We start from the raw sequence: 27,618 nt of genomic DNA on the forward strand, positions 1-27,618 counted from the left end.
CAGATTATAAGTAGTTTTTAGTTAGTTTAAGATAATACGCTCCGATGATTTAGATGCGCCTCTAGCAAAAGGTCTGAATCCATCAAACATTTCAATTCTTTGTATTAATCATAGTTTTTTGGCTTTTATAGTATTATCTTCTTTTTTTTTTTTTTTTTTTTTTGGGGGGGGGCGGGGGGTGTAAAACCACTTGGTTATGCTAAATTAGTTCAGATGCACGCTTAAATATTTCTGTTTTTATCATTTCCTTTCTATAATGGCCAAAAACATTAATTTAACATCCAACATTACAAAAAAAAAAAAAAAAAAAAAAAAAAAAAAAAATCAATAAAAAAAGAAAAAAATATAAAATTGGAATCAAATGGTACAACCGGGAATTATCAAATAAAATAATCATTTTACAGATATGCTTAATTAAATATTAGAAACATATTGAAAAGGTAGGGTGGGGAAAAGGGTAAAAGAAAACTAAAGGAAAAATGTCTTAAAAATGAACAGGTGTACGCTAGAATGTAAGCAGAAATCCATTAAGTTGCACAAATATTATCAAAGCTGATATTACAACGGTATGCAAGTTGAAATCCCTAAAATGCTTATATTGGCAATGGCAGGCAGGATCATATGATTACTGGACAGCCTTAGCCATGCCAAATGCAGCAGCAGATGCAATGGCGCCAATAAGGGCAGTTTGTAAGGCACTCCTGAAGGGTTTACTACCCGTAAAATACCCTTTGCCATAGCCAAATATTAACAATGCCACTAAGGTTATGACGACTGATGCAATTACAGCATCTTGAGCTCTTGAAATGAAAATGTAAGGAGCCAGAGGAACTAATCCACCCAAAATGTAAGCAACGGCAATAGTCAGGGCACTTTGTAGGGCCCTTCTTGGATCGGGCTTCTCCAATCCCAGTTCAAACCTGCACCCATATAGGACAACTTCGTTTCATTGCTAGTTTCTTGTATTTCAACTTTCTAGTACTACTTGTCATAAGTTCTATTGAACTATCCTCCTAAAGAAATCTTAAAAACAATTAAAGATTTTGCAAAAGAACAATTAGATGTTAAGCACAATCTTTGTTTTTCACCCTTCAGAACCATGATGAACCACCACAAACACAGTCGCAGTATCTTGACCTATGTGGCCACAACATGGACAGTCATCTATATTTTTAATTCTGATTGAAAAGGAAAGTGTAATTTGCAATGATAACACGATAAATACGCAGAAAAGGCACACAAGCATCCAAGAAAAAAGAAATCTACAGCTTTAAACCACAAAATTTTATGTACCATCATGTGATACTGAAAATGAAACAAATCTAATAGTTCCAACTGCAATTTGCAGGTGCTCTGGAATATGGGACCACTTGGGTTTGTCCTCAAAAATACTGCTTCTGTAACTTTTCAGAGTGTATCAGTGCTCCTCCTGGTGGTGGCGGAGGTACTGTTCTAGGTGGTGGGTTACAAATTTAATTATACTCGTCGTTTAAGTACATAAACTTTAGTCCTATTTGTTAGATTTTTTTATCCAGCGTCCCAAAACTAAAGATCCTAACCTTAATCAAGAGTATGTTCAGTAACTGCATTTTCATTACAGTTCCCAAACATATTCTGAAAAAGAAAGTCAGAAACTGTGGATCAATCACTCTAATATTTCAATTTTTCTATTAACAATAAAAGATGACATTTAGAAGATGTTAATTAAATTGAACTTACTTCATCATGAAATCAAGCCAAGCTTCAGGCTTTTTCATAAGAGCATTAACCACAGGCTCATACTCATGAGGCTCTATTCCATACTGTGCTAGTATCTCTGCTACCTCAGCCGCCTCTGCATTTCAATGACGATCATCATCAAAATACACGTAAGTGTTTTTAAAAAATCAGTTGAAAAAAAAAATAGAGGGAAACCTGTGTCAGGAACACTTAGTATCTCTTCTCGTTCTCTATTTAGCTCCCTTGCATAGTGATCTGCCTCGCTCTTAGCCGCTAAATACCTGCATAGATCCAAATAATCCATTAAGAGTCCTAACTAGTTAAGTGATCATATCTGATACGTAATATAAAAAGGTGCAATATTACCCTCCAAGTCCCATGGAGATAGCACCGGCGGCGACTTCGGCGATTCCGGCAGTGAGTACAATGGAAGATGTAGCATTGGCGCCAGATAAACCGGCGGCGAGGGCGAATGGTACAGTGAGACCGTCCGATACTCCGATGATAATGTCGCGGACGATTTCGCCGGCGGTGAAGTGGCGCTCCTTATGCTGGCTGAGTAGCGTCTGCTTCTCAGGGTCTAGGTTTCCTTCGGTTACAGCGGCCATTTTGGGCTTTTGGATAGTATGTTTTAGGCGGTGCCCCGCCGCGATTGACTGTTGGATGTGTGATAAAAGAGTCCTTCGAGTCTGTATGTAAATGAAGGCGGTGTGGATTTGATACTGTGGTCTTTTGTTTTGTTATTGTGGCGTGGGCGTGGCGACTCGCATTCCACCTGAGGTAACAGTATAGTATATACTTACTACGCACGTGGCGTTTGGCCACAGATAAACTCCTTCCACAAACAGGGGTTGGGATTCTATTAAACACGTAATCTGTGTCTCATGTAATTTGTGTCCTTATTTGATTTAAACAAATTAAAAAATTTTAATTAATATAGTTAAGTTATAATTTTTACTTTTTTTTAATATATCTTTATTAGTATCCATAAAAATCAAATAATTTATATTAAATTGTGATTAAATTAATCAAATATTTAATTAAAGAATTTTATTAGTAGATTAAAGATTAAGTTACGTTAAATTTATTTATATCAAAATTTAATTAATGATGTAGTTTCATTGTTATATTTATTGACAAAGAAAGTAACAAAATTCAAACATTATTTACTTATAAAATAAAAAACATGACAATAATTTAAGATAGATTAAAAATTATGAAAGGGAGACAGTAATTTTATTTATTTTTTTAGTTTATCCGTAATTCCCTATATTGACTTGTGTTTGTTGTCATTTCAATGGGCTTGGGCCATATAATGGAGATGGCCTATCTATATCCGCGTCTTACACTAGTATATCTTGATTTAAACATGTGCATTCCCTCCTTTTCAATAAAAATATTCAATGGATAAAAATAAGAAAATAAATCAAACTTTTTATTATTCTAGTTATATAAAAATCAATTGTTAAAACTAGATAATTAGCTGTACAAATTATTATCAGTATATTGAACCGACATTTTTTTTTTAATTCACACACGTGTCTCTGTGCTCAGATTTTAATGAAATCGCATTTAAGTCTTGCCTATTATATATAAATAAACATATTAGACTATAATTCTAATGGTAATTAAAAAGAAAAAAGAAAAAAAAAACATTTCACTGACATGAATCTAAGCCATTCCTCAATACTCAGCATGATAATGACATTAATATCAATTAAAGCACAGGAGTTTTGGACTAGTTAAGACTTAAGAAGGCACAACTTTCACATAGCTGCAACAAATATAGATACAAGAAGGTTGGAATCAGATAATTAAGATGTCCCAAATACATTGAAGTATTAGAGCATACAAACCCAAAGTCCATATTGAGGAGGAGAAGAAGAAGTTAGAAAATGGAGAAATGAATCAAACTCGGAAAACCTTAGCTAGGGAATAAGCAGCAGCAGAAGCAATAGCTCCAATGAAGGCAGTTTGAAGGGCACTCCTAAAGGGTCTATCACCAGTAAAGTAACCCTTAACAAACCCAAATACTAGTAATGCCAAAATGGTAACCATAATAGATGCAACAACAGCTTCTTCAGCAACTGGAAATACTATGTATGGTGAAAGGGGTACAAACCCACCCAGTACGTAAGAAATAGCTATTGTTATGGCACTTTGAAATGCTCTCATTGGGTCTGGCTTCTCCAATCCAAGTTCAAACCTGCATCATCAACACTACATTTTACTAATCTTTCTGCTTTTGGGGATTAAAAATGATATATGTAAAGATAATTATTAATTACTTCATCATGAAATTAAGCCAATGCTGGTGGTTTCTCCTTAAAGCATTCACCACTGGCTCATATTCATGTGGCTCAACTCCATACTCTGCTAATATGTCTCCACATTCAGCAGCCTCTACAGAGATTAGAGATTATGGTAATTAACTATCTAACTCATAATAATTAAGCTTCTGCTTCAAAGAGAGAGAGAGAGAGAGAGAGTGAAAGAATGTGAAAACCTATGTCAGGGACGCTGATGATTTCTTCTTGTTCTCGTTTTAGTTCTCTCATGTAATGATCAGCTTCGCTTTTTGCTGCAAGGTACCTGTTTATATTGCATCAATTAAGTAAGAACTGTTTAATTAAGTAATTGTGAATAATTGATTAAGTTAATTACCCGCCAAGCCCCATGGAGATGGCGCCGGCGGCAACTTCAGCAATGCCGGCGATGAGAATGATGCGGGAAGTGACATTGGCGCCGGACAAACCAGCAGCAAGGGCGAAAGGGACAGTGAGACCATCGGAGACACCAATGATGATGTCACGGACAATCTCACTTGACATGAAGTGTTTCTCTTCATGTTCTTGTAAAAGCAATTTCTGCTTCTCTAGCTCTGCGTAACCGTTTTCTGCCATTTTCCGTTTCCTAATTAAGATCTGAATATACTGGAGAAACTGTTTCTACTGATCCTATCTCTCTCTTCCTGTGTTTTGCTTGGAATGAAGCTAGCGAGGAAGTCTGAGGCATATATATAAGAACTGACTCGTTTACATGCAAAGCCAAGTAATTGCTCAACCCACTAAAAGGTAAAACTACCAGAATACAGTTTTTCGAATTTTGAAAAAACAAAAAATAACTGCTAGAGAGATAAAAAGAAATTTCAGAATTTATATAACTTTATAGATATATTAATACAGATTATTTCTCTAATATGAATAGATAATTATCTCAGTCATGTGCTTGTATTTTTAAAATGAAATAAATTTTTGTGTTTTCTATAATGTTTTAAGTGATAGTTTGGATTGATGGAAAATGAAATATTTATATTATGAAATTTCATATTGTATTGCTTGGTTGGAAAATAAACTTGACAGGTTTTTGAAGGGTATTTTTAAAATAAAGTCCCATGATTTAAGGGTATTTTTATGATTTAAATTTCTTCATTAATAGAAAATTAGATGATAGAATTAGAGAAATTGAAGTTGTAATTTTGAAATACAATTCTCTATATTTGAAAAGGATGAAATTGAAAGTATTACGGAATTTATCGATAGTATTTTTTAAACCAAATAAAGAAACATAATAAAATTTTTAAATTTTTAATGATATCGAATTCATTTGGAAAATTATAAAATTAAGACCATATTCAGCAATAGTTTTTCATATAGTTTTTAGTATTTTGATAAACTCAAACTGCTGCTTTTTATTATTTAGAATATTTAGTAATATAACGTTTATATCAGTATTTAGAATTTGGAAAAGCACAGTGTCACGACCCGATTCCATGGGCCGGACCGGCACTAGGGCCCAGGTAAGCTTAAGGCCCCCGAGGCCCGTAGTAAGCCTGAAACATTAGAGTCTATTATCTCGGTCTAATTAATAAAAAAATAAACTTCAATATTTGATTATTTCTCGGCCCAAGTTTATCTTCTACATTTCACAGTTCGAGCCCCATTTACAATATAACACATTTTTTAATATGGGCTAACAGAATTACTTCATCTATATTACTACACGACTAGGCGTATGTAAATTCTACAACTGCGGAGTCACTAACTGTTTGTTATACATAGCTTCTTATACATATAATTACATAGCAAAACAATTATGGAACTGGGAAAACTTCTTAATAATCCTGCGGCGAAGATAACATAGTTTAACCCGAATTAGAGAGAAACTACTTCCTGAAAAATTTAAGCAAGACATGTGAGTTTTCTAAGGAGTAATAATTATTACACAACACAAGCAGTCACACAATGTGTACACATATTAATCTAGTCATCCGACTAGTTATATGCTCACGCAGCCAGTCACACAAATGGCATATCATCAGCACTCACAATCATAAACAATAATAATGAAAATAAATAAATAATTAGAGCACTTTAGTTATTATGTATCAAATTATAGAATTTGTCTAAATAAGCTTATTTATTATGTTATTAATTAAAACTGATCTAGGTTCTATCGAAATTTCGACAGCATCTCCCCTAAAAATAGGATTATCTACCTGTTTAAATGTCACAATAACATTATATATATTTATCCATCAATACGCACAGCCCATCCGTCGGGCAATCAATCAATTTAAAACCCCATCCTCCTTCCAAAACAACAATGTCAACACTCAACCATTAATTTATAATAATCATGTTCGAATGATAATGACGATCATTATTTACTTATAATTATAACTAGCTTCTATAGCTAATTACCAAACAAATAAAAGCTTTAATATATATATAATCGAATAAAACTTATATCACTAAGTTAATTTCAATTACTTTCACTTGATAGTTTCGTAGTGTCTAACTATTATAGTACTCTTTATCAAGCTTTCATTTCTTCATTCTTGCTTAAAGATAATAACCACATATTTATACCTTTGTTAAATTTTATATTAGCCAATATGAACAAATGCCTCTTTTAAATTAAAAATCTAAAGAATACATCTACTAAGAGATCTAACTTACAACTTAAAATATACCGATTAACTATTCCTAGCAAGAATTAAACTTACTGTTCAATTATTTCAATTTATCTTTCGCGTTTGGATTCATAACAATCATTCTAAATGTTTCGCATTCATAAGTTCAAAATTAAATATATTTACCCATCAAGGTTCTCTAACAAGAACCATAATAATTTTAACTAGGCCTATTCGGTCACTTCTATTTTCAACATAAAATTAAAACTCCTCTTATCTCAATTCATGTCAATTTCCATGCTTAGAAAACATTAAAAATCCATATAAAGCTATAAAATTCACACAAGACAAATTATCACAATTAAATTCAGACCCAAATCAAATTGACTTAAGCCATTTTCTAATAGAATTATGCATTACTTTTGTATAACTAATTCATTCGTAGGTATTATTCATGTAATTATTTAGCTAATATCCTCGATTAACTAATGTTAAGGCATAATATCCTTAATTTACCAATTTTCTGTAGTCTTATACTTTCTAGTGCCTAATTATAAATTCAAGTCAAACAATAGTTTGAATATTAATCAATGTCAGATGGCAAATCTAATAATATAGTCATACTCTACGGGTTGAGTGCAAAATTCTGCCTATTTAGCACTTTCCGGTCACCGGAAACATCCACCATCGCCACAGGCCACGGTGGCCGGACGGCCAGCAGGCCTGAGATCAAACAACAGTATACTGAAAATAAAGAATGCTTCCTGTAAAGTTCGATTTTGAGATCAATATCTACAAAATATGGCAATTAATTACTAAAACCCCAAATTTTATCAATTAACAAAACCCAAATCTTCAATCATCTCAAATGGCTCATTCAAATTCAGTTTGTCCATTAATTATTTGTCTAAAGATAACAAGAAAGCATTTTGGACTCACCTTACTAACGAGGGCTTGCCGAAAAACGATGAAGTCGCCGGAAATCGAGCAGGAGACGCGATCTGGCGGTGGAGCAGAACTGCGACTTCTGCCATCGCTGCGCTCGCTAGAGAGGAGGAGGAGGCTTGAGCATCTGCGGCGGTGACGCGACGGCGAGGAGATGAGCCGATCAGCTCTGGTGGCCGGAAACGGGGAGAGAAGGAGGAGGAGGTCGCTGCTCACGCTAAAACGGAGGAAAGAAGAAGAAGAGAGGAAGAAGAAAGAAATTAAGTCGGTTTCTAGATCATTCCGGTTCGATTCGAACCGGTTTGGTCTGATTTAACGATTTGGCTCGATTTTTGCTCGGTTTGCAGGGTTTTCATTTGGTTCTCGGATTATTCTTGTGGTTTTGGATTTTTAGGCTTGGCCCAATTTGAAAATTTGGGCTCGAATTGAGCCTGTTTTACATTTGCAGCCCGCACGGCCAAAATTTGCGATTTTTGACTTAAAAAAAATTCGAAGGTTTTGAAAATAAAAATTCGGGGTATTACAATCTCCCCCCCTTTAGACAATTCGTCCTCGAATTGAAATCTAACAGGGGATAATAAGAACAGATGAATAGGTGATTTTAAAGTCATAAGAGATACTAAAAAGTCGGCTCAAAAGCGAATAAAATAGATCGAGCAAAGGGAATAGTTAGGGCGTTCTAACTGTACTTCTACCGTCAATCATCCTACTTAGTGCCACCTAGCTGAAACTTACAAGAACTTCGGTTTATTACCTAAATCTCCAATTACTATCTTCATACAGCTACTGAAATCTTTAGAAAATCTTTCTTTAAACTAAGTCTTACAATAAAACCGGGTTTATCAAGAAGATACATAATATATATTTCTCAAGATTATATAATTTCATTTGAAAATTTAAACTTTCCCTAGGCATTTCTTCATGAAAAACTTAACACATAGTTTACAAACACAAAACACATAGTTTACAATTGAAATTTAATTCATTTATAATAATAATAAGAATTAACTTGTCTAATTTGCATATATTATTACTAAAACTTTTCTTAATCAAAAGTTCAAAAACTACTACTTTAATCCAAAATTTTAAGAAAAATCATCTTGTAACTTTCGTTGTCTATTAGTATCACAGGGCGACTTGAGCTCACTCTCATGATTCTTACTAATATAAGTCCTATTTACCCTATAATATTCTTATTATAGAGTGGTGCAACTATTAGATAGTTCCTGAACTAATGACCTCACTATACCACCAGTTATCATGCCTCTACAAAGAATTTTAATGTTTTCGACTCAACTAGTAATTTCTCTTTAACTCAATCTCTCAAGTAACCCTAAAACTTATCATCTAATGGACTTTCATAATAACACCTTTCATCTCTCTTAGCTCTTATATTTTTAATAACTTTTCATTCCACCAATGTTGCTATTAGTTCATCCTAAGGAGATCAAATACTCTTATTAATTATTTTGTCCACTTGGTTTCTTTCACACTACTAATCATCATCACTAATGACTTACCTAATCACTAACATTTTAACCTAACATTTATTACTTGCCCTAGATATTCACCTTTTACCTAATATTCATCAATACTAATAAAATTCCTTATACCCTTAAACTATTCAAGTTCATTCTTAATGTTATTTCTTCCATTTATTACATTAAACAACCCTATACTCCAAATCTAAGTGCCACTTAACTTCTATACCAAAATCGGCTACCCGATATTTCCAACGTTCATGTTCTCAACTTGACTACTAACTGTATACTTATTTATTATTATCACCACCATTTGTCTTATTCTTCTTTTTCAAAACTTCTTTCAAATTTTACTATCCTTATAATCATTTCATTTTATGATCTAATCCAATTGGCCCCGTGATATAAATAGACAACTTTCAAAAATAATTTTCTATATAAATAATCAATTTCAAATTATTTATCATAACACAATTTGAATTCAAAATTGAAATGGGGTTTTAAGTTTAAATATCAAATATCAAGTAAATAAAACAATAAAAAGAAATTCTAAAGAAATTTAGTAGCCGAACTGAATACTAAAATACCGATTCCTAATCACCCAAAATTCATCAATCCACCATACAATTGGAAAACCTATTTATTCTCTACACTATCCTGTTCACTAATAGGAATAGAGTTCACATGAAAAGTAGTGTACTGGGTGATCAGGCCAATCCACTACTATCAGGTATTACTCTATTCCCTAACCTAAGGGTATAGGGATGGGTTCATCCTACTACCCACTACTTTCACTCTATTCCTCAATTAATTCTTCTATAGTTTATTGATTTATATACAATAGGTGTGGGTTTTCCCACCTCATAGAGTCTAGTGCGTCCACCATCCCCAGAGAGGGAAATCACAAAGTTTCCTTCCTTATGTTGGTTACGGCCGATCCCAACATAAAGAAATGGTCCTATACTCCGCAGTTATGTCCTAAAACCCTAACCTAAGCTCTGATACCAACTTTGTCACGACCCGATTCCATGGGCCGGACCGGCACTAGGGCCCAGGTAAGCTTAAGGCCCCCGAGGCCCGTAGTAAGCCTGAAACATTAGAGTCTATTATCTCGGTCTAATTAATAAAAAAATAAACTTCAATATTTGATTATTTCTCGGCCCAAGTTTATCTTCTACATTTCACAGTTCGAGCCCCATTTACAATATAACACATTTTTTAATATGGGCTAACAGAATTACTTCATCTATATTACTACACGACTAGGCGTATGTAAATTCTACAACTGCGGAGTCACTAACTGTTTGTTATACATAGCTTCTTATACATATAATTACATAGCAAAACAATTATGGAACTGGGAAAACTTCTTAATAATCCTGCGGCGAAGATAACATAGTTTAACCCGAATTAGAGAGAAACTACTTCCTGAAAAATTTAAGCAAGACATGTGAGTTTTCTAAGGAGTAATAATTATTACACAACACAAGCAGTCACACAATGTGTACACATATTAATCTAGTCATCCGACTAGTTATATGCTCACGCAGCCAGTCACACAAATGGCATATCATCAGCACTCACAATCATAAACAATAATAATGAAAATAAATAAATAATTAGAGCACTTTAGTTATTATGTATCAAATTATAGAATTTGTCTAAATAAGCTTATTTATTATGTTATTAATTAAAACTGATCTAGGTTCTATCGAAATTTCGACAGCATCTCCCCTAAAAATAGGATTATCTACCTGTTTAAATGTCACAATAACATTATATATATTTATCCATCAATACGCACAGCCCATCCGTCGGGCAATCAATCAATTTAAAACCCCATCCTCCTTCCAAAACAACAATGTCAACACTCAACCATTAATTTATAATAATCATGTTCGAATGATAATGACGATCATTATTTACTTATAATTATAACTAGCTTCTATAGCTAATTACCAAACAAATAAAAGCTTTAATATATATATAATCGAATAAAACTTATATCACTAAGTTAATTTCAATTACTTTCACTTGATAGTTTCGTAGTGTCTAACTATTATAGTACTCTTTATCAAGCTTTCATTTCTTCATTCTTGCTTAAAGATAATAACCACATATTTATACCTTTGTTAAATTTTATATTAGCCAATATGAACAAATGCCTCTTTTAAATTAAAAATCTAAAGAATACATCTACTAAGAGATCTAACTTACAACTTAAAATATACCGATTAACTATTCCTAGCAAGAATTAAACTTACTGTTCAATTATTTCAATTTATCTTTCGCGTTTGGATTCATAACAATCATTCTAAATGTTTCGCATTCATAAGTTCAAAATTAAATATATTTACCCATCAAGGTTCTCTAACAAGAACCATAATAATTTTAACTAGGCCTATTCGGTCACTTCTATTTTCAACATAAAATTAAAACTCCTCTTATCTCAATTCATGTCAATTTCCATGCTTAGAAAACATTAAAAATCCATATAAAGCTATAAAATTCACACAAGACAAATTATCACAATTAAATTCAGACCCAAATCAAATTGACTTAAGCCATTTTCTAATAGAATTATGCATTACTTTTGTATAACTAATTCATTCGTAGGTATTATTCATGTAATTATTTAGCTAATATCCTCGATTAACTAATGTTAAGGCATAATATCCTTAATTTACCAATTTTCTGTAGTCTTATACTTTCTAGTGCCTAATTATAAATTCAAGTCAAACAATAGTTTGAATATTAATCAATGTCAGATGGCAAATCTAATAATATAGTCATACTCTACGGGTTGAGTGCAAAATTCTGCCTATTTAGCACTTTCCGGTCACCGGAAACATCCACCATCGCCACAGGCCACGGTGGCCGGACGGCCAGCAGGCCTGAGATCAAACAACAGTATACTGAAAATAAAGAATGCTTCCTGTAAAGTTCGATTTTGAGATCAATATCTACAAAATATGGCAATTAATTACTAAAACCCCAAATTTTATCAATTAACAAAACCCAAATCTTCAATCATCTCAAATGGCTCATTCAAATTCAGTTTGTCCATTAATTATTTGTCTAAAGATAACAAGAAAGCATTTTGGACTCACCTTACTAACGAGGGCTTGCCGAAAAACGATGAAGTCGCCGGAAATCGAGCAGGAGACGCGATCTGGCGGTGGAGCAGAACTGCGACTTCTGCCATCGCTGCGCTCGCTAGAGAGGAGGAGGAGGCTTGAGCATCTGCGGCGGTGACGCGACGGCGAGGAGATGAGCCGATCAGCTCTGGTGGCCGGAAACGGGGAGAGAAGGAGGAGGAGGTCGCTGCTCACGCTAAAACGGAGGAAAGAAGAAGAAGAGAGGAAGAAGAAAGAAATTAAGTCGGTTTCTAGATCATTCCGGTTCGATTCGAACCGGTTTGGTCTGATTTAACGATTTGGCTCGATTTTTGCTCGGTTTGCAGGGTTTTCATTTGGTTCTCGGATTATTCTTGTGGTTTTGGATTTTTAGGCTTGGCCCAATTTGAAAATTTGGGCTCGAATTGAGCCTGTTTTACATTTGCAGCCCGCACGGCCAAAATTTGCGATTTTTGACTTAAAAAAAATTCGAAGGTTTTGAAAATAAAAATTCGGGGTATTACACACAGACTATGAAATGTTATGTTTGATAAAACACAATTTAAACAAACAACTTTTTTTAAAAAAAAAAAGAGTTAAACAAACAACTGTTAAAATAATAAATTTTACGGAGTAGATCACATGCTAAGAGATGGTGTGTCTATCGTTATTTTCAAGATAGGAAAAGAAAAGACTTATCTACCTCTACTTGTATGAGTTTTTTATACACTAAACCAATAATTAATTGTCATTTAAAAATATTCATTTTTTACTAATTTGTCATTTTTTTTTATTATACATCCATATTTTTATTTGTAACAAACACCTTAAATAAATCCATTTAGTGTGTAAGTGAGAATATGTAAGTATTTCCTATTAAAACTTGACAGATTTCTTAAGAGTCGTTGATTTTAGACCTCCAATTTATTTGGTTAGACAATAATTTGAAATAAACAAATTTTATTATATATTTATTAAAGTTGAACTAATAAGGTATTTATCTATAATTAATAGCAACAATAAAGTATTTATCTGAATATACAATTAAATTTTGCTTGAATTAAAAAAATTTTTTTTTTAGGAATTGATTCAACAAATTATATAATTTATTGGACAAAAAAAATAAAATCATCCTCTATAATTATATAAACCCATACCATATACCAATAGTGATTGATATTGGAGTTGGTCCACTTCCATTTCTTAATTTGATATTCCGGTCGGATTCAATTTTCAACTGTTACTTTTTATTTATTGGTAAAAAGTAATTATGGTTCGATTTGTTTAGACAAATAGTTACTAGTCAAGAAGAGTATTTCCAGAAAAAAATAATTAAGAAGACAGGTTAAAAGGAAAGAGGTCAGGTCACGTTCACGAGATTCTATTGGGCGTGTGTGTGGCACAGGTCCATTTAATAAAGAAACAAATTACTAAAAGAAAGAAAAGTGTATATTCTGGTGGGATTTGGTACAGTGTAGAAGCGTGGGTGGCACAAGCCCTGCTTTTTAGCCGACACTGCTATTTTCCAACCTTTTTCTTCGCTTTTATATTTTGTTTGCTCACTCCCTTAGAGGAATTTTTTTCTATTTTTCTTTTTCAAGGCAATATTCCATTTTGATTGTACTTCATTTTTTCCTAAATTTCATTAAATTCGATTATTATTTTGAATAGTTGTTGAAAATTTTTTATCAACAGGGAATTCAGTTCCATTTATATCGGTTTGATTGAAAGCTCATTTCTTATTATTTTGTCTTCTCCCTTTAATTTTTCATTTTGAAAATTAAAATTTTAGATCAAAATGCTTGAATTAATTTGAGATGAAAACCTTAACTTTATGATTTGGAACATTTTTAATTTATATTATCAAAGCCAATCAAGTGCGGTATAGTTGATATTCTCACGTCTGCAGAAGATGTGCGAACATAATATCTTAAGTTCGAATTTTTTCATCACAAAAAGTTATCATTAATTCGAATTTCTTATAGTCAACACAATATTATTTCAATTCATTAAGTTTTCTGTGAATAAAAAAATAAATAAATTTTTTTTTTAGCTTCACCCATGTTCATGATCTAATTTCTTACCAAGAATTACATGTTTTAAAATTAACAATACCCCGGAAAACTTATAGCTACTCTCTCTCTCTCTCTCTCTCTCTCTATATATATATATATATATATATATATATATATATATATATATAAAACAATTCTCATCTCTTTTTCTAAATAAAATAGTATGCACACCAAGCCATAGTTTAATAATAAATATATATGTAATCTGATAATAGATCTTTTAATATAAAAAAAAAAGATTAATTGGTAAATAAAAATGAGAAATAATAATAATGGCCTGTCGATGAGCATTATGACTAATGTCCGTTCTGTTAGACATTATCATTGCTATAGAACTTGGGATAGAAAATGAGCATGTGCCTTTATCTAGTCTTCGATGATGATGACATGCTCTTCTTCTTTTTTTTTTTTTTTTTTTTTTTTGGCCTTTGCGCTCTTTATCCCATAGAAGTCGTCACGTGTATTCTCCACTTCTCGTGTAAACAAATCGCGTGGCCTTTTGAATAGTTCGCGAGATTAGGCTTTAGCTTTAGTATTACTCCATCCATATGATTAAAAATATAATTAAATCACCTAATTATAATAATTTACTTTTTAATTTATTCAGTTATTCTTTGTCCCGATCTGAATAATCTCTTATCTTTTTGAAAAGTGTATTAATTATTATTAAGATCAGAAAGAAATATATCATGTATAAGAGATGGATAGATGAAATATAATGATAAGAGAAAAAAAAATGTACGATGAGATAGAAAAAAAATATGATTTTTAATCCTCTCGAAGGATAGCTTTTTTTGGAGTATTGAAAAGAGGATTTAGACATTAATCTTTTATCAGATCTTACGGATATTTACATAAGATTATGTTTGGTGTGTTCTCGAAAAATAATATTAAATAAAAAGATTTCTTTAAAAATTAAAATTTCTCTAAAAATAGACAGGAAATATATTATAAATTTAATTAATTAAATTTATTTCATGGATTTAAGTCAACATTGAAGACCGTAAAATTTGGATCACGAAGATTTTTGAAATTCAAAGTGCTGAAGATCGAAATTTTTAATTTTTTAATTGGGTTAGTCAAATCTCACGTGTTAAATGTGAGATTTTAAATGAAGATTTTGGGAGTAATTTTGATAAACGATAAATTTCTTAAAATTTACGAAATTGATTTTTTAATCTATTAGCAAATCAATAAAAGTGGTCAAGTTTATAGATTATATTAATTTTTGTCTCCTTGTCGCAGTCAAATTAATACCCTCCGTTGCATTTTATTTGCATGATTCAACAAAATACGCATATTAAAAATTTAGTCAAGAAAAGTTATTTTGCTCTTTTTTATCCTTAATTCATTAGGATATTAATAAAAATTCTTCATTTAATTAACAATCATAAATGTTATTATAGAAAAAATAATTGTTTATGTATCTAAATTTCGAAACCTTATAAATATTTCGAAACATTTAAAAAAGAATAATAAATAAATAAAATAGAACGGAAAGAGTATTAATTTTTTAAAACAGTTAAAAAGATATTTGCAAGCAGGGTGTCAACCACTAGGCATAAGCATCTAAATTAAATTCTAATAATGGACATTATCTAAATTATATTGGGGGGCCAAACTTGAATCATGAATTATCATAGTGATATATATTATGAGTTACATTACTTCTTTATTCCCAACCTTTTGGCTCTTGTGAGGTGAACTAATAGCAGCTGAGTGATCTTTTTTTAAGTGATTGACAGCACCTTTAATAAATACTCTTGCCGTTTTGTATTATCTCTTTTTATTTTTATTTTTGTGTTGCTTTCACCATAATTAGTTAGAATTTGTTTGGCAAAATTAGTAGTTTTGATTGCTATTAGCTATTTCATTAACATCTAGCTGATAAATATTTGAATAGTTTTTTATAAAACGCTAAAAGTTAAATATTACAAGAGTTAACATTTTATAAAACGCTACTTTAACTTCTAAAAGCTAATTACTAAACGCTATTTTTACTGATCTAATCGCCTGTTGGTTCTTTTATTATTATTAATTTTTTGTTGGAAATAAAAGAGAGCAAAGTTCTCAGAAGACACAACTTAGGATTATATTAATTGTGTAATAACTAACAACCAAGAGGTGATCTTTGCTGGTGGATGAAACAAAATATGTTCTCTCATTGCAGCTTTCTTTCGAGAGAAAAACCGCATAAAAGTTGGTTTTCTTGTAAACATGTTTTTTTTTTTAATGAAAATCTTAACTTCTTTTGTGGGTTGTCTCTTAAATTTACACGAGGTTAGATAAGGATATTGGAATTCTAACATTAGAAGAAAAAAAATATGTGTATGTGAATATGATTCCTTCAAAAATCTAAGCAAATGCTTGCTAAAATACAATTAAATATAATAAAATAACCAACTAAAAAATTGATCCCAAATAAAAAAAAAAAAAAAAATGTAATGTGAAATCAATTTACATGTCTCCACTTGGATTGGACCTGTAGTAAAGTTTTGTTCTTCTAGCTTTTTAGAAATTGAATCTGTGAGATTGCCTGTGACAAGCACATGCCTTAACAAACAAAGTGATTCAGATTTCAAAGGCGACAATTTTGCGGACCTCACCAAACCATATTCATATTGCATATGCTTCTACTCTCCCACTGAGCCACACGCCCTCACTTTTTTGGGTAGGAGAGGATAAGAATTAGTAACCACTCTTTGCTTTTCCCTTATTCTCTTTTCAGCAAGGCATCTTTGTCTATGCCAAACTTTTCTGATAACGAGAGATAGTTTTTTTTTTAGTTCACTGAATTAACGATAATTTTTATGGTCTAGGAAACTTAAACTCATTAATTTTTATTCATTACATATATAAAAAGACCAATTAAATTACGCTTGATAGCTGAATTTAACAATATGTTTTTCCCTTAAACCAAACGCATTATCATATTCAAACCAACCTTTTCCTGGCACTTTTATAAAGTGGAATCTAATATGGGTTGTGGGGGAAGAATAGCTGTGGGCAATTATTGCGGAGCCTGTAATTTAATAATTTGAGGTTGTGGGAAACAATGGTTGGGTTGGTGGGCAGAGCTTACAAAGTTTTTTAGTCTCTTTTTTGTCTTTAGCTCATATCATAAATATAGAGAAGGTGTGTGCGTGGAGAACGCGTGCTTGTTAATTTTTATGTTTTTCCAATTTTCAACCCCCTTTTCACATGCTTCTTTTCTGCAATGAGCCAAAACTTGCTTCTTCTTAGGCAAAAACTTTCAATTGTTTTGTACTATCGAGAACCCACTTGTATCTTCTTCTCTTTACTTTTCAATGACCTACTGTGTAAAATATCTGAATGGATTGAGTGGGTAAGTGACATTGATTTTATTTTTTAAATTATAATATAAATAAACATTTTTTTTATTTATGAGTACATGAATAGTCCATCTTTGATTAGGCTATAAGTACGATACACAATAATAAAAAAATTCCAAGAATGTCAATCTCTATTTATAAGGAATTCTGAAAACAAAATTATAGAAACCCTTCAATAACCACATTTTATTCTTGCAACATTATGCTTTATCATATAAATTTATAATAGAAATTAATTTTAATTGGTACATTTGCTATGTCATATTTGAAAGGAAATTGAATATTAGGTTTTTTTTTTTTTTTTTGAGGCAAAAACAAAATTAATTTATTAAATAGACGACTTTAAATCTGTTAATGCATCCTTAATTTTTTACATTATAAATAAATATATATTTTTAAAGATAAATAAGATTTTAAAATATATATTTCACTATATATATATATTCTACCATTTAGAAAAAATAAAATCTAAAAATAATTTCATTTACCGGATCTGCTATCCTTTTGAATGGTACAACATTCTTAATCATTTGGTCGTTTCCGTTCTTTCATTGCGTTTTCTCTTGTCGAACGACCTTCCGTTGCTACAGCAGAATCTTGTTTAAACTACGTCACGTTTTTGTCATCGGGTACTACCAGCCAGTGGAATATTCACAATACCAGCAATCGGGGCCAGACATTGAAGTGTCGGTTTGGGTTGGGCTATTGTTGGGCTGACCCACATTGAAGGGCATAAAACAATCCTCATTTCTATCATCAATCCCTAACCATAAGCAATTAACAATTAACAAAAACTAAAAATTATAAATTATAAATGCCTTTCTACAACCATATTGTGTAATTGAAATCATTTTTTACTTATACATTGGTTATAATACTTTTTTTTTTTTTGCCAGTGTAATGGTGCATGGAGATGGGCTAAAGCAAAAAGCAAAAGCTAAATTTTCTCTTCCTTTCATTTTTAACGCAATCATGGAACAGAAGGATTTGAAACCTGATGCAGTGAAGCAAATATAAATAGGTATTCTGTAAATTGACGGGTTCTAAATAACTAGCCTTTTTCTCTTCTATGGATTGGAAAAAGTAATCAATATAGGATCATGTGTACTAGGAAAAAGTTGAAACAGAAAATAGAAATATAAAAAAAAAAAAATGAAAATAACAACAATATATAATTGCAACTTCTCAACTTCACAAGGTTAACAACTAAACGTTAATTGTACTAAGATAGCTACATAGCCTAAACATACATCGCAACTCAATTCGTTTTGACTGTCAATATTAACCTTCTGATTTTGGGGGGTCTCAAAGGCTGCTAAACCAAGTTTAAAAGACACAATAATAGCACCCAATTACACATTTCAGTACATTAATAGCCACTCAAAAGAGTATCCATCAACTTGAAAAGCAGCTTTCACTCACTTAGGGTTCCTAAGAACAATAATTACAGAATCCCCGCGGAGGAACATCTTACTAATGAATCTATCCTTGTTGACTGGCATGGCCTTTTTCTTGCCTTTCCCTGTCTTTGGTACCTAATCAAAAGAATTCTCGCATTTTAACAGTACCAATGTGGATAGAATGATAAGTAGAAATGAGTTTTTATATAAAACCAACCTCAGTCCACATCTCTCTGACATTTTCAAGAACCATGTTGCAGTGTCGATCAAAGGCTCTAACACGACCCAGAAGTTTTTTGTTGTTCCGACAATTTATGAGTACCTATTGAGTTTGACAGTTATTAGAATAATTCAAATTAATTAAACTGCATACTTGATTCAGCAATTGTGGACTACAGAACTTGATATTACCTGTGTGTTATTTTTTACACTCATCATGAGTACCGAAAGGGGTCCAGTGTTGAACTCCTCCTCCTCATTCTTTCCACCCTGCTTCAATAAACACACAAATAAGCATGTAAACAGACAATCATGATAAGCAATAACTTGAAGCTATTGGGACTGAAGTTCAAGAACAAGAAGCAATTTCTCATGGAATGTTATAATTTTATAGAGAATTTTTGATTACCATGCAAAGAAAAATACTAACTGCATAATATCACAACATAACAATTGTTCATAACTATTGCAGACAGAAATTTCCAAAAATAAATTTCTTGGAGCATCTAAACAAGTGATAAAGAAAATCTAGCCATTACAGTCACACTAAAGGAGATGCATAGAGTGTAAAAAAAAATTAAAATAAATAATAGTAGAGAGAAGCTCCAGGAATGGAATATATCTTACCTCTTCTTCCATTGGCCGACTGAAAGAGCCAAAAAATAGGAACAGCAGAAAATGCAGAAAAACAATAGTTAGAAATCAGGAAAATAAACAGCTCAATAGGAAGATCCTTGAACAAAAACAAAAGAAAGATCAACCAGTACCTCATCTTGAAATTAATTAGAACTTCTCAAGATAGCCTTCACAAATACCACTGAACACAAAACCAACAATAAACAACTAATTAGAAATAAAACAAAACTATAATGAAAAAGATAAAAGGTTGATATAAACGCAGTGTTTGGTTTATACTTTCCATTCTAGCTTCTAAACTACAAAACAGGTTGCCATATTTCCTCTAACTTCACAAGATGTAAACTAGTAGAAAATGAATGAAATTCCCAAAAGTCAGATCAGACATTGAAGATCTTCTTTCAAACTCTTCAGCTCAGGTCTCCAAATATTTTCAGCATTAATAAGCTCAGGAGAACGAAAGTTTTTAAAAACACATCATTAGAGAGGAATACAGAAAGATCTCCAATGTCTACAAGCCAGAACTAAAATACTTAAATGGTATAGACAACAAAAAGCTAAAAGCTGATTTAGAATTCATTTTCATGATACATAAAAAAGAGATTAAGTTCACCAATACAGAATGTCAACGTAGGGATCAGAATCAAGCCTCTTCAGTTCAGGTCTCCAAAAAATTTTCCGCATGAAAAATCTCGGAAAGTTCAATACTCATCATCCTCAGAGGCTATAGAAATGCAACAACAACAACTAAGTCCTAATCCCAAATTAAACTAGTTGGATACGCTACATGGATCCTTTATTTCCATTCAGCTCGGTTCATCCTTAAAGCTAAGGAAAAATATAGAAAAAATATTTTAATACTGATATTAAGCATTTTATGGGATGACAATCAGACCCATCGTAGCCCTAAAAAAGTACAGGAAAGAAAAAGATGTCTCTTCAGTTCAGGTCTCCATAAGAATTCCTCATAGGTAATTTCTCGGAAGAACGAAAGTTTTAATCATAAAATCATCATTAGAGACATCTAACACCGATACAAATAACCGTATAACAAAAAATTCAAGACCATAATTTCATATTCATATCAGTAGAACGAGAACACTAATCAAAACAAAGAAGCAAGCAATAAATGTAAAGAACAAAAGTTATAAGAGCAAGCAAAAACAAAATTACCTGGATTTTAGCTTGGGGCTTAGTAGCTCAGATCCGACGAGAGGAGTAGACGGCTGTTTTATAGTGCGAGCTGTTAGAGAGATCACTGCTAAACCCTAGCCTCCGCCCCATTTTATTCTGTGGTGGGTTTTTATTACTGAATGAAGCCTTGACGTATGGGTTTGGGCCCTGTTTCAAGTAAGCCCATTTAATTGTCATATTCATATATTCCGGAAAAAATTATTTGTAAACGATAATAATAATTTCAAATTTTTACAACTAATTTTTTTAAGAAAGAAATTAAAATTGTATTGTTTTTTTTACCTCCAACTTCAATCACATTTAAACAAAGATTATCGACCAAAATGCTAGTAAATGATCAAAGGTAATTTTATTTTTTTAAAAAAATAACGGATAAATGTGAATTTTGCTTATGTAATCAAGAGCAAAAAATGAGATTTTATCATCATTTGGGATTTCCTACTTAAATATTTGGTTAGACACCTAATTCATTAATTCAATGGATTAAAGAAAAATTCAAAAAAAAAAAAAAAAAGATCCATCTAGAAAATTTTATAAAAATGAGAAAGTATTAGTCAATATTCATTGCCTGCAAGAGTATGGACTTTCTATTTTGATCTCATTGTTACAGATTATAAATATCAAAATGGCATCTCTTACAACAGAAGATCATTTGCTGCACACACATGTATGACTATTTTAAACGTAGAGGGACATTGTTCCCCTTCTATGGATTATTTGCTTACAGATACAAACATATGAGATAGGTACGGTTTTCCTAATCCAGAGAGAAAGTGCCACCACAATACCTGCATATAAATCATCAAAAATAAATAAATAAAAGCAGAGTGAATAACAATAATGTAGCTTTCAAGACAATGTTGATGATCATGAAAGAAACAATGTAATTGCATAATATCAATAGATCATTGAAGAAAATAAATTACCTTGTGCTGAACTTCTCTGCAGCATCAGAGGCATAAAGAAGTGTTTCGTCTGCTTTTTCTAGCACCATATAAAGCTCTTTCCCTCTTGTAGTTTGAGCAATCACCCAGGCATTGTTTTTCGCTCTAATGTAAATTTCCAAATCTTTCTCGTGGTCTGTGCTATCCCATTGTTCTCTTCTCTTTTCCAAATCTAATTCTTCTATAAGCTTGCTCATGGCAAGTAAAGATTCCTGAATTAAACATAGGAAGAAGTCTTAACATCACCAACAACAGAGCCCTTTCACCTACTAGTGTCAATTTCCGGATATTATCACCTGGTTGGAGCATTGATTTTGCATTCGGTTCACTCATTTGCAAAGCTTAAGTTTGTCACTTTGACTTAAAGCAATTTAAATTAACCTATATAAAATCCTAGAAAATAGTAGATCCCTTACTTGTGCTGTATAAAATGTAAATTCACTTTTAACGTATGATTACAAATGCAGCTGTAAGATGACATTAAAGATCTATTTTTCATAATTTGCTACTGCCATTATTATTTAGGTAGTTCAGAATAATTATATATTTGAACCACATCCAAAAGAAGAAACGCAATTATTGACAGTAGACTAAGCTGCCATGTCCAGCCATGTTAAACCAGGCAAGTTACTGTTAACTGGGCAGAACTGAAGGGTGATTTACCTTTCTGAGGGTTGAAACCTTTACAGGTGGAGAAGCCCTGGAAATATTCCTTTCATCATCAACCAGTAAGTAACGATAACCCTTGACATGATAAGCATTCTTACCACCCCATCCTTTTGATAATCTCTCTTCAACTTTCAAGATATTAAGCGATGCCTAACACATCCAGCAAGAAAGAAAATGAAGGTGCAGTTACTAAATGGATATCATTGAAATCCAAAAATGTAAACTTTCAAGGAGACAGATGGAATAAAGAACACTAAGCAAAATTTCAACCGCTACCTGATACACCATTTCATAGAATGCTAGAGCAAAAGGAGCATTTGATGATGCATCAAGAAGGATGCCTCAGATTTATATGCAATATCCATTTGAATTTATACAACCTCATCAAGTGACTGATGAGGAAGTAAACTTTTACACGACATATTTCAACTGTCACACCTGCTTAGTGCCTTTTGGTCAATTTCTCTCTCTCTCTCTCTCTCTCTCTCTCTCTCTCTCTCTCTCTCACATATGTATAATGTTCACCAAAAAAATTAAAAGAAAATAACGGAGGAGGACCAGATATACAGTAGAGAATACCTTTTTATAAAAATAAAATTCACTGATAACAGAATAAGCACAATTGGGAGAAACAAGGCACCCTGATTTATATCATGAAATCAAAGGGAAATAAATAGGACCAACAGTAATGACCGGAATAAATATTTAGGACAGCTCCAAAGCTGACCAAGTTAAAAATTTAGAGAAAAGAAGGCACTTACATTTTCAAGAACTTGCCGCTTTATCAGGGAAATACCTTGCTCCCTATTATAAATGGAGGAAACAGGTATCAGAAGGATTAAGGTAAGCTCTCTATATTGATAGGCACAAAGATACATTTTTTCTTGTGTTTGGTGCAGCCAAATTGTAGGGGTGGCAGAAGTCGAGCTATCCCTGTCTCCATTCCAAATATCAGTGACAAGAAAACCATCTGCTCCTTTAGACCATTGGTTCTTCTGTAAGGGCCTTTTAACATCATACCCATCAACTTGGCTAGGAGAATTATCATGCAACTGATAATTATGTTCTGAAGCAGCTCCATGGTGAGCCAAGGTAGTTGCTGTATCAACATGGGACACAGTTTTTCCTCTGAGTAAATAAGACCAGGAACTTCCTCCAGGGGATAGAGCATGAGGGGTCAACCTTAGAATAGCATATGCAAATAAATTTATCGTCTCATCCTGGCAATGGGGGCATTGTAATGAATGTTAGAAATTTGACACGATAAAAATCCCCAGCAACACCATTGTCAAATTATGACAGAAACCAGTGTGATTTAATTCTTGAGAATAAATTGCACTTTAAGAGAAAGAGAACCGAGTGTAGTGTCATTCAGAAAGCTGTGAATAGAAAATGGTTTTGGAGATTGGAACATACCGGAGAGACTGTTGTGGATACAAGCAGGTCCTTGAACAAAATCAATGAGTAGCAAGGCGTGGTCCCAGCACTAGATTCTAGTATCCTGACAAGCAACTGCCAAAACAGGCGAAATCAACAAAATTAATATTAATTTCCTATAAGCTAAAACATTATTTCCATGTTCTCTTTAATACATAAAATTGAATTTCCATCAAGTATTTTTCAAAAAGGAAAAAGAAAATCTTTAGAAATGATAAATTTGAAGTCTGCAGTTTATAAATATGCGGGTTCCATGTGTATAAACATGTTAGACCTAAAGTCTCAGAGATGCACATACAAAGGATAACAAGAAGAGGAAGAAATTTTTAATAGTTGGTGTAGTATGTGCGTAAGTAATAGTTAATGATCAATAAGCTTAGGCATTTGACATGCATATGACTACTGAAAACACTTCCTAGAGGGCAACCTGAACTTCAATTGCAGCCTCTCTCCCAACAGTCAACATCTGCACAGTTCTGCGCTTCATTAAACAGTCACGAAATGAAGGTAAGTGGAGTTTCTTCCCAACAAGAAAATCTGGCTCAAAAAAAAAGTTACAAGTAAGGTGCAGCAACTTCAACAATAATCTGGAGGCTCATCAAATCAATATATGCTATTTGATACAGAAACTTCAGCATTCCCCAGCAGCAGAAGTGCAATAGAGTCCACTTATGACATGCTGACAATTAGAAACTTTTCTATGAAATTTGGAACAAAAACAACTAAATTACCAAAATCTTAGTTGACATACAACCACATAATGTCTTACCACTTAGATAATCCACAATGAAAGGGTACAAATGAGCACGAATTAGTCCTCCACTTGGTTCTCTATCAAGGATTGCTCTTATAGATCCATGGAACATCATAAATAGAGAGTGAACTTCCTTAAGAACCTCTCTCAATGCCTCAATCCGCCAGGTGGCTTCTGACTCCACACTTTTTTCTACTACCTGTGTCAGGGTTAAACATGGAAAAAACCTTAGTAACTATATCATTTAATAGATAGATAGTTCACAGATGGACAAAGACATATATTACTTACTGTACTAAAGAAACACCTGTAAATGCATAACATTAACACAGCTCCAGGATAAAATAATAATATTCTACCACAGAAAGCATATTACACCCACAAAAAAACCAAGAACTGAAGACAATTGTCAGAATACAATGGCAAAGGAAACTTGTAGGTTCATAGTGGGTGAGAAGATTGAATAACAGCTTATTATGTGCAGTCTAGATTCTAAAATTTGTATGCATGAAGTTTACAAAATGGAATGAAGAATATAATAATAGATTGACATCTTTTTATTTATTCATTTATTTTGTATTGTCACTAAATAGATTTTGTAGAGGAATGAACAGACACCAGATTTAAAGTATAAATTAAATAAAGAAACAATAAATAAAGGTGTAGGCAAAGCAACATGACAAGGATTGAAGGAAGCAATTAACATTTTAGTATCATCAACACAAGAAAAGAGAACAAGTATTGCACCATCGTCATCCAGATATCTGGCTCTGCCTCAAAAAAAACATGAGAATGCCTCTCTGCTAATATGACATCACATGCTGCTTCTGGAGAGAAAATTCTGCAAATTATTAATGTTACAGCTTAAACCAACTAACAAACAGATATATACAAACAAATTGATAGGCTCAATAAAATTTTGAAGAAAAAATATAAATAATTTAGTGACCCTATCCAAAAAAATAGAAAAGAAAAGAAAAGGAAAGGAAAAAGAATCCTCATAGTAAATTACAACATATGACAAGCAAATACTGGGATAGCAAGAGAGTAAAAGAAGATTCAGTAAAAGATAAACTTAAGAGAGACAGTCCTCTGGAATCATGGTAATAGAATTGAAGAGAAAGTGGGGAAATTACTCATAAAAAAATGCATTTGTTCAATGCTAAACCATTCAACTATCACATAAATCATTAGAAGTTAAGAACTCTGTACATCAAGCTTTAAAGTTGATCTATACCTTGTAAATGTGATGAGTCCCTCACCAAGCCCTATGACAGAAAGTTGTTTTGACAGGGGCGAATCAGCTGGAAAGAAGAATAAAATCTTATCTAGCTCCAGCCCTTCTTGTTGTCCCCTCCTCAAATCAAATATGCAAAATTGCATGCCTTCACTTTCTATGTTAACAGATGCCAAACCCATGTCTGTTCCAACGCAAAAAGAATCCTTCAAAAATCACAATATGATGCAAGAAAAGTTCCACAGATTCTTATAATTGCATCACATAATGAAATCACTCTCCAAAGACCAAACTGAGGTGAAACTCCAAGAAAGACAACTGTTTCAAGTTTTACAGCAGAATATAGCAAAAGCTACATCAAACAAATATATAAAAGGGACATCTAATTTCAACCACCTCATCAAGAAACACACAGCATTATCTTATTGAAGTAAATCACACAACTGCAATGAGTTCCAAAGGCCTAAAGGTCACTCTTAATATCACAAGAAAAAAGATAGGATCATAATTTTGGCCTAGCAAAGAAATTTTGGTCAAGAAGTATCCAGAATTAATCGAATTCTATTCAGAAATTAACGTAAATAATAACAACTATATTGAGCTCTTATAACCAATGAATAAAATATCCCCATCTCCCTCAGTCCCACACACCCAATTCACAGAGAGAAAAGAAAGCAATGTTGGGCCGGTGGTCTAACATGTGAATGTACAGTTCTCAGACTGAAAGAAAACCTTGTCCTCATGATAGGTATATAAAATTCCAAAATTCTCATCAAAACTCAGCAATGGGAAACTGTAAAAACAAAATAAAAATTACAAACTCAATCGTCATTTCATTTCAATCAAATTCAGAGCAAATTTTCAATATGCAAGTCAATAAGCAAGAGGTCAAACAAAACCCAAGAACTGACTTACTTGAAAAACAAAGAGACCTACGTGGACTAATAGAGTACAGATGAAATCGACTGGTTAAATGCTTGAGACTGAAAATGGGGGAAAGATCGACGCAGGCAGTTAAGGAGAAAATGGAACTTCGTCAACTATTATGCATTCGCGTTGTAGTTTTACTTGAAAAAAAATGAGGAGGAGGAGATCGGTTGATATTTAAACATTTGTGCCTTTGGGTTAATTTTGAACGGTAGGTAAGTCTTGGTAAAAGGGCTTGGCAGGGGAAATATTATAAACCCCATTAATTTTTTTTTTTTTCGTTCGTGGAAGGTGATGTATGGAAATAATATTATAGGCTATTTTTAAAAAGAAATAATATTTAAAAATAATATATAGGTTACATAAATTTGTAATAATTGTCATGGTGAATAGAAGAATCTAACACAATTCCTACGTGACATGGAAATTGAAAACTTCATAAATAATTTCTTATTAAAAAAAATCTTATTTATGCTAAAAATGATGAAAATTGGGCTAGATGACAACTTTGTTAAACTTCAAAAAACAAAAAAATCTAAGTGCCCATATACTTGAGAGTGATTTTCTTCCTTTGATGTTTTTAATGAGATTTTTTAG

General features: G+C 32.3%; 4 protein-coding genes and 3 non-coding genes across 13 annotated transcripts; all 7 read right to left on the bottom strand.

Annotated features, from left to right (window-relative positions):
* Nucleotides 1-362: 362 nt before the first annotated feature.
* On the bottom strand, nt 363-2,495 carry VIT1 (vacuolar iron transporter 1). The gene is made up of 4 exons (XM_012216956.4): nt 2,086-2,495; nt 1,915-2,000; nt 1,720-1,834; nt 363-920 (listed from the first exon to the last, which is right to left on the bottom strand). The coding sequence occupies exons 1-4, from the start codon at nt 2,325-2,327 to the stop codon at nt 626-628; spliced, it is 738 nt and encodes a 245-aa protein (XP_012072346.1). The 5' UTR covers nt 2,328-2,495; the 3' UTR covers nt 363-625.
* A 966-nt stretch (nt 2,496-3,461) lies between these two features.
* Nucleotides 3,462-12,695, bottom strand: LOC105634150 (vacuolar iron transporter 1). Of its 4 annotated transcripts, none has more exons than XM_089716315.1 (6): nt 12,171-12,695; nt 7,574-10,439; nt 4,384-4,725; nt 4,226-4,311; nt 4,008-4,122; nt 3,462-3,925 (listed from the first exon to the last, which is right to left on the bottom strand). In XM_089716315.1, exons 3-6 carry the CDS (start codon nt 4,620-4,622, stop codon nt 3,628-3,630), a joined length of 738 nt encoding a protein of 245 aa, XP_089572441.1. In that variant the 5' UTR covers nt 4,623-4,725; nt 7,574-10,439; nt 12,171-12,695; the 3' UTR covers nt 3,462-3,627. The 4 variants fall into 4 exon arrangements, 3 of the variants coding, with proteins under 3 accessions (XP_089572441.1, XP_089572440.1, XP_089572442.1); XM_089716314.1 differs by having other exon boundaries at nt 7,574-10,488; XM_089716316.1 differs by lacking the exon at nt 4,384-4,725 and having other exon boundaries at nt 7,574-10,488; nt 12,171-12,693.
* Nucleotides 12,696-18,757: 6,062 nt separating this feature from the next.
* On the bottom strand, nt 18,758-21,181 carry LOC105634151 (uncharacterized). Its single transcript, XM_012216959.4, has 6 exons — nt 21,033-21,181; nt 19,991-20,040; nt 19,851-19,869; nt 19,416-19,493; nt 19,222-19,326; nt 18,758-19,139 (listed from the first exon to the last, which is right to left on the bottom strand). The coding sequence occupies exons 2-6, from the start codon at nt 19,993-19,995 to the stop codon at nt 19,023-19,025; spliced, it is 324 nt and encodes a 107-aa protein (XP_012072349.1). The 5' UTR covers nt 19,996-20,040; nt 21,033-21,181; the 3' UTR covers nt 18,758-19,022.
* Nucleotides 20,264-20,347, bottom strand: LOC119370851 (small nucleolar RNA Z159/U59). The gene has a single exon (XR_005178392.1). It is a non-coding gene; the product is annotated as a small nucleolar RNA Z159/U59 (small nucleolar RNA).
* LOC119370852 (small nucleolar RNA Z159/U59) lies at nt 20,507-20,584 on the bottom strand. The gene has a single exon (XR_005178393.1). It is a non-coding gene; the product is annotated as a small nucleolar RNA Z159/U59 (small nucleolar RNA).
* Nucleotides 20,793-20,881, bottom strand: LOC119370850 (small nucleolar RNA Z159/U59). The gene has a single exon (XR_005178391.1). It is a non-coding gene; the product is annotated as a small nucleolar RNA Z159/U59 (small nucleolar RNA).
* A 401-nt stretch (nt 21,182-21,582) lies between the features above and the next one.
* Nucleotides 21,583-27,223, bottom strand: LOC105634152 (vacuolar fusion protein CCZ1 homolog B). Of its 4 annotated transcripts, none has more exons than XM_020679342.3 (10): nt 27,031-27,223; nt 26,095-26,278; nt 25,605-25,698; nt 24,873-25,056; nt 24,531-24,640; nt 24,083-24,178; nt 23,428-23,886; nt 22,661-22,816; nt 21,980-22,209; nt 21,583-21,841 (listed from the first exon to the last, which is right to left on the bottom strand). In XM_020679342.3, exons 2-10 carry the CDS (start codon nt 26,274-26,276, stop codon nt 21,811-21,813), a joined length of 1,542 nt encoding a protein of 513 aa, XP_020535001.1. In that variant the 5' UTR covers nt 26,277-26,278; nt 27,031-27,223; the 3' UTR covers nt 21,583-21,810. The 4 variants fall into 4 exon arrangements, with proteins under 4 accessions (XP_020535001.1, XP_012072350.1, XP_089572760.1 ...); XM_012216960.4 differs by having other exon boundaries at nt 27,010-27,222; XM_089716634.1 differs by lacking the exon at nt 27,031-27,223 and adding an exon at nt 26,827-26,845.
* Between the last annotated feature and the right edge of the window lie 395 nt (nt 27,224-27,618).

This window comes from Jatropha curcas, chromosome 11, assembly GCF_041381405.1.
Source record: "Jatropha curcas cultivar XTBG-Jc1 chromosome 11, XTBG_Jcur_1.0, whole genome shotgun sequence".
In the NCBI taxonomy this organism is placed as follows: Eukaryota; Viridiplantae; Streptophyta; class Magnoliopsida; order Malpighiales; family Euphorbiaceae; genus Jatropha; species Jatropha curcas.

What these genes read in the sequence shown, in the direction of transcription:
- LOC105634151 (XM_012216959.4), bottom strand. An exon ending in GTGTAAAAAATAACACACAG is followed by an intron (nt 19,327 to 19,415) that starts GTAATATCAAGT and finishes CAAACTCAATAG; the next exon opens with GTACTCATAAATTGTCGGAA. An exon ending in TCAGAGAGATGTGGACTGAG is followed by an intron (nt 19,140 to 19,221) that starts GTTGGTTTTATA and finishes TCTTTTGATTAG; the next exon opens with GTACCAAAGACAGGGAAAGG.
- LOC105634152 (XM_020679342.3), bottom strand. Translation starts at nt 26,276, where the DNA reads ATGGGTTTGGCATCTGTTAACATAGAAAGTGAAGGCATGCAATTTTGC. An exon ending in AGGCTGCAATTGAAGTTCAG is followed by an intron (nt 24,179 to 24,530) that starts GTTGCCCTCTAG and finishes CTGTTTTGGCAG; the next exon opens with TTGCTTGTCAGGATACTAGA. An exon ending in TATCCACAACAGTCTCTCCG is followed by an intron (nt 23,887 to 24,082) that starts GTATGTTCCAAT and finishes CCCCATTGCCAG; the next exon opens with GATGAGACGATAAATTTATT.
- LOC105634150 (XM_089716315.1), bottom strand. Translation starts at nt 4,622, where the DNA reads ATGGCAGAAAACGGTTACGCAGAGCTAGAGAAGCAGAAATTGCTTTTA. An exon ending in CATCAGCGTCCCTGACATAG is followed by an intron (nt 4,123 to 4,225) that starts GTTTTCACATTC and finishes TAATCTCTGTAG; the next exon opens with AGGCTGCTGAATGTGGAGAC. An exon ending in TGGCTTAATTTCATGATGAA is followed by an intron (nt 3,926 to 4,007) that starts GTAATTAATAAT and finishes TTGATGATGCAG; the next exon opens with GTTTGAACTTGGATTGGAGA.
- VIT1 (XM_012216956.4), bottom strand. Translation starts at nt 2,327, where the DNA reads ATGGCCGCTGTAACCGAAGGAAACCTAGACCCTGAGAAGCAGACGCTA. An exon ending in ACTAAGTGTTCCTGACACAG is followed by an intron (nt 1,835 to 1,914) that starts GTTTCCCTCTAT and finishes ATTGAAATGCAG; the next exon opens with AGGCGGCTGAGGTAGCAGAG. An exon ending in TGGCTTGATTTCATGATGAA is followed by an intron (nt 921 to 1,719) that starts GTAAGTTCAATT and finishes ATATGGGTGCAG; the next exon opens with GTTTGAACTGGGATTGGAGA.